The sequence below is a fragment of the Somniosus microcephalus genome, chromosome 24, assembly GCF_052327205.1.
Source record: "Somniosus microcephalus isolate GS21.2 chromosome 24, FLI_Smic_1.0, whole genome shotgun sequence".
Classification (NCBI taxonomy): domain Eukaryota; kingdom Metazoa; phylum Chordata; class Chondrichthyes; order Squaliformes; family Somniosidae; genus Somniosus; species Somniosus microcephalus.
The window spans coordinates 25,928,798-25,941,593 of record NC_141010.1 but is presented as its reverse complement, the minus strand read 5'-3'; the positions used below and the strand labels follow the sequence as shown (position 1 = coordinate 25,941,593).

Below are 12,796 nucleotides of genomic sequence, written 5' to 3'. Positions count from 1 at the left end.
TATATAAATGTAAGTCTTTCTTTTTATTTTAAATTTAAAAAAATGATACGGTATTCTATTGTAGTATCAATACCTTATACTGTATAACTATAATTTGTTATAGTAGATGAATTGGAGTTGATTCTGGACCAATATTGTAAAAAAATATATGCAATCAATTCCCAATAGGCAGCCATATTTAATTTCTGAATTTATTATCCAATTATCAATCAGGACTGAAAAGTTATCCATCCCACTAACATGTAACATGTTCCTTTAAAGCAATATCTACTCCAACATGCCTATACATCTTTTTGAACAAACTTCAATTCTAGTACTGTACATCATGATGTACCATATTATAATGTATGCTACCAGCCCAATTACTGCTAAAATTAAATACAAAATATGCATTCAAGAAAAAAAAAATCAATTTTGCACAGGCATTCAAGGGGGTTCAAATGGCTACCCAGGTCATAGGAACAGTAGTAGGCCATTCAGCCTCTGAAGTCTGTCCTGTTATTCTATTAGTCAATGGCTGATCTGTACCTCAACTCTACCTACATTTGCTCCATTTGCCTGGATATCTTTAAAACTTTAAAAATCTGTCAATCTAAGTCTTGAAAATTTCAATTGACCTACCTTCCACAACCTGTTTTGCAGGGGGGGGGGGGGGGGGGGGGGGAGAAAGAGAAAGAGTTCCAGATTTCCACTACCCTTTATGTGAAAAATATTTCCCGATTTCACTCCTGAAAGGCCTAGCTCTTATTTGGATTGCGCCCCCTTGTTCTGGATTTCTCACCAGAAGAAATAGTTTGTCTGAATATACCATATTGAATCCCATTATCACTGTAAACACTTCTAAACTCAAGGGAAATTTTAAAGACTTGCATTTATATAGCACCTTTCACAGCATCTGGAAGGCCCCAAAGAACTTCATAGCCAATGAAGTGTAGTTAACCATTTAAGCGCTGGTATCATTCTGATGAATTTTTGCTGTAACCCCTTATATACCCTTCCTGAGGCAATTCGCAAAACCGAATGCAGCATTCCAGATGGGGTCAGAAGTCCTAGCCTCGCCCTTTCTAAAAGAAAATACAGATCAAAGACTCAGCTGAAAACCCCAAGTGCGAAGTAAACACATAATCCTTCGGATAGCTCCAACCAGCTTCACCTTGCTGGCAATTACAGAAGGAAATACATGTAAAATATCAAACCTTAATTGGCAAGTTGGGTAAACTGAAGTCACTTCACAGAATCACAGAAACCCCACAGTGCAGATAGAGGCCATTTCGGCCCATCGAGCCTGCACCAACACATATCCCACCCTATCCCTGTAACCCCACGTATTTAATCCCCCTAACACTAAGGGTCAATTTATCATAGCCAATCAACCTAACCCGCACATTTTTTGGAGTGTGGGAGGAAACCGGAGCACCCGGAGAAAACCCACGCAAACACGGGGAGAATGTGCAAACTCCACACAGACAGTCGCCCGAGGCCGGATTCGAACCCGGGTCCCTGGCGCTGTGAGGCAACAGTGCTAACCACTATGCCACCGTGCTGCTCCGCCAATATGCCACAAAAGTCTGCCACAAACTTCCCTAGCCACTGAATCCACCCTCCTGCCCAGCCATTATCTCAAGCTGAACCAAACTCTTCATAACCTCGACATCCTATTTGACCCTGAGCTGCGCTTCCGACACGATATCCTCTCCATCACAAAGACCGCCTACTTCCACCTCCATAATATTGCCCATCTCTGCCCCTGCCTCAGCCCATCTGCCGCGGAAGCCCTCATGCATGCCTCTGTTACCTACAGACTTGACTATGCCGATGCTCTCCTAGCCAGCCTTCCATCTTCAACTCATCCAAAACTCTGCTGCCCACATTCTGATCACCCGTGTCTGCTGACAAACATTGGTTCCTGGTCCGGCAACACCTCGATTTTAAAATTCTCATCCCCATGTTCAAATCTCTCCACGGACGAACCCCTCCCAATCTCTGTAACCTTCTCCAGCCCTATAACCCCGAGAACTCTGCGCTCCTCCAACTCTGGCCACTTGTGCATCCCTCACTTTCTTTACCCTAACAAGTGGCCGTGCCATCAGCCGTCTAGGAACTATGCTCTGGAATTCCCTCACTAAACTGCTCCGCCTCACTTTCCTCCTTTCAGATGCTCCTTAAAACCTACCTCTTTGACTAAGCCTGTCCTAATGTCTCCTATGACTCAGTGTCTGCATAAGCCCTTGGGACATTTTACTACATTAATGGCACTATGTAAATACAAGTTGTTATTTTTGAAAGTGTAAATACTGTTACATACTCCTTATATTTAGACCTACAAAATGTAAATATGCAAATTCAAAACTGCTATACTTCAATAAGACATAGCATGTTAATACCCATAGTATAGACTAATGTAGCAAAATATCAAATTTAATGAAATCTTAATATTGTTTAAAATCTGCATTTTAAAGCACTATTATACTGAAGCATGCATATTAACAGAAAGCAGTTTCGCCGATGTGAAACTGCAGCTTTACTAGCATGAGCCGCAAGGAAAACTTCCACCGACGTAAAATATGCTGAAAAACTCCCCCCCCCACGAAAGCAAATTAACTGTAAGTCAATCCATCTTTAACTTGTTTCAATTTCCTTCAGAAGTATAAAGATCGTTGGTTTACAACACTAGGTGGGTTACCTATCTGGTGGAACATAATAGCAAACAGAAACCAAAACGGCGGACTCAAGCTTTGCCCTACCCATGGTAACCACATAAGCAGCGAGCCACACTTACTCAGATACAGCCTCACCAGATAGAGGTACCCCAGTGACCAGGATTCTTTTTAATTTAAGGATTACTATCGATTCAGCCCTGCCATCGCGAATCGGGTGTTGGAATTCAGTGCCACATAAAGGATTTTTCATACAATGAGCATCCAGCAAGGCCATGATGTAAGCAGCGAACTGCCAAATAGTGTTCAATCAGCCTCACCTTGTGCCAGCTAATATTAACAACTATAAAACGAAAGCCCACAGCCAGATCCCAATACTGATCAATCGTGACATTGAATTGCAAGCTTATATTGATCGGGTAAAATGCAACAACGCGCCTGCTAGCAATTATTCCAGTTTCTAGTGATTGGCAAAGAGGGGCACTGGCGAGCTGTACGCATGCGCGGCTCCACTATCTGGCAGGACACCGGTGAAAGGCTGCTGGATCCCGACCCGAGCTAGGCCTTGACTGACTGATTTACACATCCGCTACCGCGCCTCGCCGCCAGCGCCGCGCTCTCTCAACAAAGGATACTTAAAGTTAACATCTTGGATTGGTAATCGAAGGCGACCACCTCCCCGTGCAGCTGCTGGCCCAGGCACGTCAGGCAGGAAACCTGGCTCCCCACACTGAAGTATTCTCCCGGAGCCGCCATCTTGTTACTGCCGGGCCAGCCAGCGCTTACCCGGCAGCCTTTGTGCGGGCCTGAGCATGCGCGGGGCGGCGCTGTCAATCAAAGTCAGAAAGGTGGGGGGGGGTGGGGCGAGCAGAGAGACTGAGAAAAGGTCTGCAGTGAGAAAGTCACGACAGCACCGACCCTCATTTGTGTGAATTCCTGGAGACCTGCTCTCTGGAGGAACAAGTGAAGACGACCAAGAAGCTTATAAAGACTGTGACCCCTGCCTTGTAGGCATGAGGGCTTTTTGTGACTTTGTACAAAAGAGCTGAGATTTGAGCTCTGTAATTGTGATTTACTGTAAAAATGTTCAAAATTTAAATTAAAAAAAACTTTAAATAAAAAAATACACACGAATTAGGAGCAGGAGTCGGCCCCTCGAGCCTGTTCCGCCATTCAATCAGGTCGTGGCTGGTAACTGTTCACCTGTCATTATTAAAATGTGGAATGCATGTGAAGTGCATAGTTTAAAGAGATGTCATTCGCTTTATTTTAAAAAAAGAAGCTTGTAGAGACTGTGACCCCTGCCTTGTGGGCATGAGGGCTTTTTGTGACTTTGTACAAAAGAGCTGAGACTTGAGCTCTGTGAATGTGATTTACTGTAAAATGTTCAATTTTAAAATTAAAAAAACAGTCCCTGTGTGGATTTCTGCTCAGAAAGCAAAAAAGCAGCATGGTTACATACAAACAGTCGTGATACTCCCAACACACATGTCCCAACAGGCCATAGTTTTAAATTGAATTAAGCCTCTTTAAAGCTGAAGTACCAAGTTGCTGTCGAAGTCCCAAGGTTTGGAAACAACATTACGGGAGAGAAAGACTTGCATTTATATAGCACCTTTCAGGATGTCCTGAAGCACTTCAAAGCCATTTAAGTACTTTTGAAGTGTAGTCACTGTTGTAATATCGGAAACGCAGCAGCCAAATTGCACACAGCAAGCTCCCACAAACAGCAATGTAATAAGGACCAGATAATCTGTTTTTAGTGATGTTGATTGAGGGATAAATGTTGGCCAGGACACCGGGGATAACTCCCCAGCTCTTCTTCGAAATAGTGCCATGGGATCTTTTACGTCCAGCTGACGGGGCCTCGATTTAACATCCTATACAAAAGACGCACCTCCGACAGTGCACCACTCCTTCAGTACTGCATTGAAGTGTCAGTCTAGATTATGTGCTCAAATCTCTGGAGTGCGATCCAAACAAACTTTAGACTCAGAAGCGAGAGTGCTACCGACTGAGCCATGGTTGACATTTCTCCCTCCCTCCAACTTACATTGTGCTCATATTTAATCCAAACGCTTGTAAACGTTGGTCCCTTAGAGGATGAGACTGGGGAATTAACAATGGGAAACAGAAATGGTAGAGACTTAGAACAAATATTTTGTATCGGTTTTCATGGCAGAAGACACTAAAAGCATCCCAATAATAATAGATAATCAAGGGGCTATAGGGAGAGGGGAACTTAAAACAATCACTATCACTAGAGAAAAAGTACTAGGCAAACTTATGGGACTAAAGGTAGGCAAGTCTCGCAGAGCAGAGCGAAAGCGCCAAAACCCGGGAGAGTTCAAAAGCAGCGGGAGCAGAGCGAGAGCGCCAAAACCCGGGAGAGTTCAAAAGCAGCAGGAGCAGAGCGAGAGCACCAAAACCCAGGAGAGTTCAGGAGCAGCGGGAGCAGAGCGAGAGCGCCAAAACCCGGGAGAGTTCAAAAGCAGCGGGAGCAGAGCGAGAACGCCAAAACCCGGGAGAGTTCAAAAGCAACGGGTGCAGAGCGAGAGCGCCAAAACCCAGGAGAGTTCAGGAGCAGCGGGAGCAAAGAGAGAGTGCCAAAACCTGGGAGAATTCAAAAGCAGCGGGTGCAGAGCGAGAGCGCCAAAACCTGGGAGAGTTCAAAAGCAGCGGGAGCAGAGCGAGAGCGCCAAAACCCAGGAGAGTTCAAAAGCAGCGGGAGCAGAGAGAGAGCGCCAAAACCTGGGAGAGTTCAGGAGCAGCGCGAGCAGAGCGAGAGTGCCAAAACCCGGGAGAGTTCAAAAGCAGTGGGAGCAAAGCGAGAGCGCCAAAACCCAGGAGAGTTCAAAAGCAGCGGGAGCAGAGCGAGAGCGCCAAAACCCGGGAGAGTTCAAAAGCAGCGGGAGCAAAGCGAGAGCGCCAAAACCCGGGAGAGTTCAAAAACAGCGGGAGCAAAGCAAGAGCGCCAAAACCCGGGAGAGTTCAAAAGCAGCGGGAGCAGAGCGAGAACGCCAAAACCCGGGAGAGTTCAGGAGCAGCGGGAGCAGAGCGAGAGCGCCAAAACCCGGGAAAGTTCAGGAGCCGCGGGAGCAGAGCGAGAGCGCCAAAACCCGGGAGAGTTCAAAAGCAGCGGGAGCAGAGCGAGAACGCCAAAACCCGGGAGAGTTCAAAAGCAGCGGGAGCAGAGCGAGAGTGCCAAAACCCGGGAGAGTTCAGGAGCAGCGGGAGCAGAGCGAGAGTGCCAAAACCCGGGAGAGTTCAGGAGCAGTGGGAGCAGCGCGAGAGCGCCAAAACCCGGGAGAGTTCAAAAGCAGCGGGAGCAGAGCGAGAGTGCCAAAACCCGGGAGAGTTCAGGAGCAGCGGGAGCAGAGCGAGAACGCCAAAACCCGGGAGAGTTCAGGAGCAGCGCGAGAGCGCCAAAACCCGGGAGAGTTCAAAAGCAGCGGGAGCAAAGCGAGAGCGCCAAAACCCGGGAAAGTTCAGGAGCAGTGGGAGCAGAACGAGAGCACCAAAACCCGGGAGAGTTCAAAAGCAGTGGGAGCAAAGCGAGAGCGCCAAAACCCGGGAAAGTTCAGGGGCAGCGGGAGCAGAGCGAGAGTGCCAAAACCCAGGAGAGTTCAAAAGCAGCGGGAGCAGAGCGAGAGCGCCAAAACCCGGGAGAGTTCAAAAACAGCGGGAGCAAAGCGAGAGCGCCAAAACCCGGGAGAGTTCAAAAGCAGCGGGAGCGGAGCGAGAACACCAAAACCCGGGCGAGTTCAGGAGCAGAGCGAGAGCACCAAAACCCGGGAGAGTTCAAAAGCAGCGGGAGCGGAGCGAGAGCGCCAAAACCCGGGAGAGTTCAGGAGCAGCGGGAGCAGAACGAGAGCGCCAAAACCCGGGAGAGTTCAAAAGCAACGGGAGCAGAGCGAGAACGCCAAAACCCGGGAGAGTTCGGGAACAGCGGGAAACGCTGAGATACAAAGGACCGGTGAGTGTAAAGAAGTAAAAAGTAATCAAAGTGTGATGTCACCAGAAAGCAGGTAAGTGATTGGTTGGTGAGTATTTCTCTATTTCTCGCTTTTTTTCCAAACTTGAGCGTCTGAATTTAAGTGCCTTGGTGTAGATTAAAAGATATAAGTGCTCCAAATTTTAAAACTAATTAACTAATTGAGATGGGAGACCAGGCAATGTGTTGTTGTTGTTGCATGTGGGCGCTCGTGGACACCATTGAGGTCCAGGGCGACCTCATCTGCAGTAAATGTTGGCTGCTCGAGGAATGGGAGTCCATGAACCTACTTAAAACGTTATTGCACGGGACTGCTCCGTGCAACACCCTCCAGGCTAAGTCCCCAATAGATAAAGGGAGGACTCCCACGTAGAGAGCCAGGGACCGAGTGTAATGTAGCCAAATTTGCTGATGATACAAAGATAGGTGAGAAAGCAAAGAATCTGCAAAGGGATATAGATAGGTTAAGTGAGTGGGCAAAAATTTGGCAGATGGCGTATAATGTGGGAAAATGTGAGGTTATCCACTTTGGTAGGAACAATAAAAAAAGCAAATTATTATTTAAATTGAGGGAGCCTACAAAATGCTGTGGTACAGAGGGATCTGGGGGTCCTTGTACATGAAACACAAAAAGTTAGCATGCAGGTACAGCAAGTAATTAGGAAGGCAAATGGAATGTTGGCCTTTATTGCAAGGGGGATGGAGTATAAAAGTAGGGAAGTCTTGTTACAACTGTACAGGGCATTGGTGAGACCACACATGGGGGGTGATTTTCATTCAGAAGTCGGGAAGGAGGCGGGACTACAACTTTCGGGGTTGTCATCCCACCTCCATCGAGGTGCGGCCAATCCACGCGATTTTAACTTGATTGACCTTGTTGAGCCCGCCCAGCGGGCTCAGCAGGCCAATTAAGGGCCACCCGGCAACAGGTGACGTCACAGACTGAAATTTCATCTGTCAAGAGGTTTTGACAGATGAAATATCAGTGTTTCACAGCTGTTTGAAGCTGTCAAACACTGACAGTCTTACTTCTAACATGAGTCCTTCTCCACAGACTCAGTTAGAAATCTCACCAGCACAGAAAGCTGCAGGCTGTCACTTTTGACAGTTCGCAGCCATTCTGCTTTCTGTGCCGGTTAGATGATGGACTCCCGAAACCTAGAGGAAGGAAGGCTGTAAAGGTAAGTACAGGTAATTTAAACTTCTTTACACACTTTAGACACACCAAACACACTTACCTTTGCACTCATGCACACATCACTCACCTGAACACCGACATCTCAACCCCTCCAAGCCCTTCAACCCGACGGCCCGACTCCTCTAACTTGGCGTGATTTGGAGCCGTCAGGAATCCCACACTTCAAGCTTTAAAATAGGGATTAGGCTAAAAACTGCCTGTTAACTACCTGTTAACAGGCAGTTAATTGGCACTAATCCCTTCCCGCCTCGGGTAGGCGGGTCCCAGTGCGGGGCGGGTACCCGCCTCCTTTGAAACTTACATGGAGGCGGGTTGGGGGCGGGATGGTGTCGGGACCCCCGAATTCGGGACTTTAACCCCCCGCACGCCTCCAATCCCGACTCCACGGGTCAATGAAAATCGACCCCATGGAGTACTGTGTACAGTTTTGGTCTCCTTATTTAAGGAGGGATATACTTGCTTTGGAGGCAGTTCAGAGAAGGTTCACTAGGTTGATTCCTGAGATGAAGGGGTTGTCTTATGAAGAAAGGTTGAGCAGGTTCGGCCTATACTCATTGGAGTTTAGAAGAATGAGAGGTGATCTTATGAAAATGTATAAGATTCTGAAGGGGCTCGACAGGCTAGATGCAGAGAGGATGTTTCCCCTTGTGGGGGAATCTAGAACTAGGGGGCATAGTTTCAGAATAAGGGGCCACCCATTAAAACGGAGATGAGGAGGAATTTCTTCTCTCAGAGGGTCGTGAATCTTTGGAATTCTCTACCTCAGAGAGCTGTGGAGACGGGGTCATTGAATATATTCAAGATGGAGATAGACAGATTTTTGAACGATAAGGAAGTCAAGGGTTATGGGGAGCGGGCAGGAAAGTGGAGTTGAGGCCATGACCAGATCAGCCATGATCTTATTGAATGGCGGAGCAGGCTCGAGGGGCCAAATGGCCTACTCCTGCTCCTATTTCTTATGTTGTTATGTGTGGTACCTTGAGGTGGCCATAGATGGAGATGGACACAGGTTAACTCCGTAACATGGTTTAATCAACACTTGCACATAAAAGCTTCTGCCATGAGGCAGCAAAAACAAAGAGTACAACCAGTACAGACCAGACTTAACTCAGGAGAGCAATTGCCACAGCACCACCTGGTGGATCAGGTTACTCATAACCTCCCAGGTTACTACACTCCTCCCCCCTTAAGATTGCCGTATGCAATTCTTAAACAATAACCCTTACTAGGTACTACGTTTTAATTAACCAGTATGCTCTAACCATGGTTAACCCCTGACTAATTTAACAGGTTTGTATAAGTCTTTCTGGTTGCTTGCGAATCCTTTGTGAACGTCTTAATTCCACTTGTGGTGGATTCTCAGATTCACTCGCACTTGAGATTGGAGTAGTCTCTGATGTTGGTTTTACTCTGTCCCGCTGTGGCCTGGCAGTACCAGTGTCCACTGGCACCTTATAAGCCGTGCTGGGCCCTGGAACAGCCTCCTCTACTGCCCTTTGTTCCATCTGAGGCAGTTCCCCCTGCTGCCGGCTGAAAAGCTGATCCACATGCCGACGAACCCCTCGACCATCCCCTCGTAACACGGAGTACGACACAGGTCCTGTAATGTCCTGGATTAGTCCTGGTATCCATTTAGGTCCATAGCCGAAGTTCCGGATGTACACAGAGTACCCTATGGAGAAATGGCGAGCTTTAGTATGTTTGTCATGGTACGCTTTTTGGTTTGTTTGTTTTGTCTCAACCTTGCTTTTGAGATCTGGGTGTATCAGGTCTAACGTGCACCGCAACTTTCTCCCCATCATCAACTCAGCCGGAGAAAGCCCCGTGGTAGCTTGGGGTGTTATACGATAACTAAACAAGGCTTTATTGTGCTTGGTCTCCAAGGTGTCACCTGAGCTCTTCCTCATGAGCTCCTTAAAAGTCTGCACGGCTCGCTCGGCTAACCCATTTGAGGCTGGGTGATATGGAGCCGAGGTGACATGTGTGATTCCATTCCTTACCATGAATTCTTTGCTCCCTTCACTAACAAAACACTATGCATTGTCGGATACAATCATTTCTGGAATACCATGCGTGCTGAAGCTGTTCCTGAGACAATCCAATGTGGCATCAGTCGTCGCAGAGCTCACTGGATAAACGTTGATCCACTTTGAGTGAGCGTCTACCAGCACCAAAAACATTTTGCCCATAAAAGGTCCCGCATAGTCTATGTGAATTCTCCTCCAGGGTTTGCTGGGCCACTCCCAGGGATGGAGTGGTGCCCCGGCAGGTGCTTTCCTCTGTTCCTGACATATAGTGCATGACTTTACCTTTGACTCAATTTCAGCATCCAAGTTAGGCTACCACAGGTAGCTCCTAGCCAGTCCTTTCATTCTAGTCATTCCTGGGTGCAATTGATGCAACTGTTCCATCAAAGTAGAGCGTCCCCGCTCTGGGACTATGATGCGTGCTCCCCATAGCACACATCCATCTTGGACACTGAGCTCGTGCTGTCTCTGTCTGTACGGCGCGAACTCCGGTCCCTCACGATGATCTGGCCAGCCTTTCAACACATACTCACGGACCCTTGACAGAACGGGGTCCTTGGCTGTCCAGCCCTGGATTTGCGCTGAAGTCATCAGGGGACTGATCTCCTGATCCAGCATCAGGACGTGCTCCTCAGGGGAAGTACTGTGAGGAGATTTTGAGAGGGGCAGGCGGCTGAGAGCATCAGTGTTCCCGTTTTCCTTGCCGGCTCTGTACGTGATCACATATTCATAGGCTCTTAGTATTACTGCCCATCTCATTATTCTCTGTGATGCCATTTGAGGCACCGCTTTCATCTCATTCAGTAAGCTAATAAGAGGCTTGTGGTCAGTACTGATTACAAACTTCCTCCCATATATGTACTTATGGAATTTCTTTACTCCAAATATAATGGCTAACCCCTCTTTATCAAGCTGTGAATAGTTCTTTTCCGCAGCTGTGAGCGTGCGTGAAACAAACCCGATGGGCCTCTCCGCTCCATCTGGCATGCGGTGGGCCAACACTGCCCCCACTCCATAGGGTGATGTGTCGCAGGACATTATCAGCTCCTTCTTCTCGTCGTAATGCACTAACACCCTGCTGGACTGAAGTAGCTCCTTTGACTGCTGAAACGCTTTCGCTTGCTCTGGCCCCCAACGCCATGGCTCCTCCTTTCTCAGCAGTTTGTGCAGGGGTGCAGCAGCATCGATAAGTTTGGGAGAAACCGGTTATAATAATTCAGGAGCCCTAGATAGGCTTTCAGTTCAGTCACTGAGGTGGGTGCAGGTGCATCCTGCACTGCCCGCACTTTCCCTGGTAATGGATGGAGGCCTGTGGCATCCACCCGATGTCCCAGGAATGTAACTTCCTTCTCCATGAAACTACACTTACTCCGTTTCAGGCATAGCCCCGCCTCTTCCAGCCGCTGTAGCACTTTGTCCAGTGTTTTTACGTGATCCTGATCGTCACTTCCTGTTAGCAGAATATCATCTAAGTACACGGCCACCTTTGGAATGCCCTGCAGAATGCCCTCCATAGTCCGTTGGAATATTGCTGGGCTAGAACTGACACCAAATGGTAACCTGGCATACGTGAACAGCCCCTTGTGCGTGTTCACCGTGACAAACTTTTTTGATTCTTCATCTAGCAATATCTGCTGATACGCATGACTCATGTCCAGTTTGCTGAATCTTTCTCCCCCAGCGAGCGATGTTAACATGTCCTCCATTCTCGGAATGGGGTACTGTTCCAGTGATGATACTCTGTTCACTGTTAACTTATAGTCACCACACACCCTTACGTTACCGTTGGGCTTCCATACCGGGACTATTGGTGCCGCCCAGTCTGAAAATTTCACTGGTTCTATTACTTTGTCCTTTAGCAGGCGATCTAGTTTTGCCTCAACCTTGGTTTTCATTGCAAAAGGTACCGACCTTGGTTTAAAGAAACGAGGCGTGGCATCACTGGCTACATGAATCTTGGCTGTGGCTCCCCTTAAGGTGCCCAGTTCATCCTTGAACACTAACTCATGCTTCATCAGCACTTCTTGCAGTGCCTCTGTACTGTCCTCCATTTTATTCATTGCCTGCCAGTCCACACTCAACTCACTGATCCACCCTCGCCCTAACAGGTTTGGCCCTGACCCTGCTACCACTACCACCGTAAGCTCTTTGGTGACTCCTTTGTGTTCCACTTGTACTTTGGCCGCCCCCAAGATGTCCACCTTCTGTCCTGTGTAGGTTTTGAGACTAATGGGGCATGTACCTAGCTCTGGTGCTTTTGCTTCCCCCCATAGCTTGGCGTACTCAGTCTGCGACATTATGGTTACACTACATCCGGTGTCAATCTCAAACTTTACTTGACCTCCGTTCACTATCAAATACTGAGTGAGAGGGGGTACATTGGGCCTTGAAGTGTCTATACTGTATGTAGTGAAAACCTCCTCACTAGACTCACTAGACTCTTCCTCCTCTTGTATGTAATTTGCCCGCTTTGTGTACTTCTCCCTCCCCCCTTTAGCATGCTTTGCCCCTTTAGCACTGCTTCTCTCACTCACTGCCCTTTTACAGACTTTCTTTAAGTGCCCTATTTTTCCACAATTGTGGCACTTTGCCTTTGCAAACCTGCAGTCCTTTGCATAATGGCTCGTCCCGCCACATCGGTAGCAATCCCCAACCCCGACTGGTGGACTTTTCACGCCAGCTTCCATCTTGAAAACAGCTCCTCCCACTGGTTTACTCCATTTCTCCTTGCTCATACTGTTTAAGTCCTTAATGTCCTTGTTAGCCGTCTCCATGGCTTGTGCTTTTTTAAGTGCCATCTCAAATGTTAATCCTTCTTCTGACAGCAACCTTTGCTGTATACTGTCGTCGTTAACTCCGCATACTAGTCTGTCCCTTAACATGACTGAGCGCATTTCCAAAATTACAGTCCTGTGCGAGC

At 47.8% G+C, this 12,796-nt stretch overlaps 1 protein-coding gene across 2 annotated transcripts in view; it reads right to left on the bottom strand.

The window, feature by feature from the left end:
• The window catches only part of lsm12b (LSM12 homolog b), a 38,384-nt gene extending 34,917 nt beyond the window's left edge, over nt 1-3,467 (bottom strand). Inside the window, exon 1 of one of the 2 annotated variants that reach the window (XM_085966339.1) lies at nt 3,293-3,467. In XM_085966339.1, the coding sequence (XP_085822465.1) occupies nt 3,293-3,413 (121 nt within the window). In that variant the 5' untranslated portion in view covers nt 3,414-3,467. The remainder of the gene's footprint in view (nt 1-3,292) is intronic. The other variant, XM_085966338.1, reaches the window with a different exon arrangement.
• Nucleotides 3,468-12,796: the final 9,329 nt, after the last annotated feature.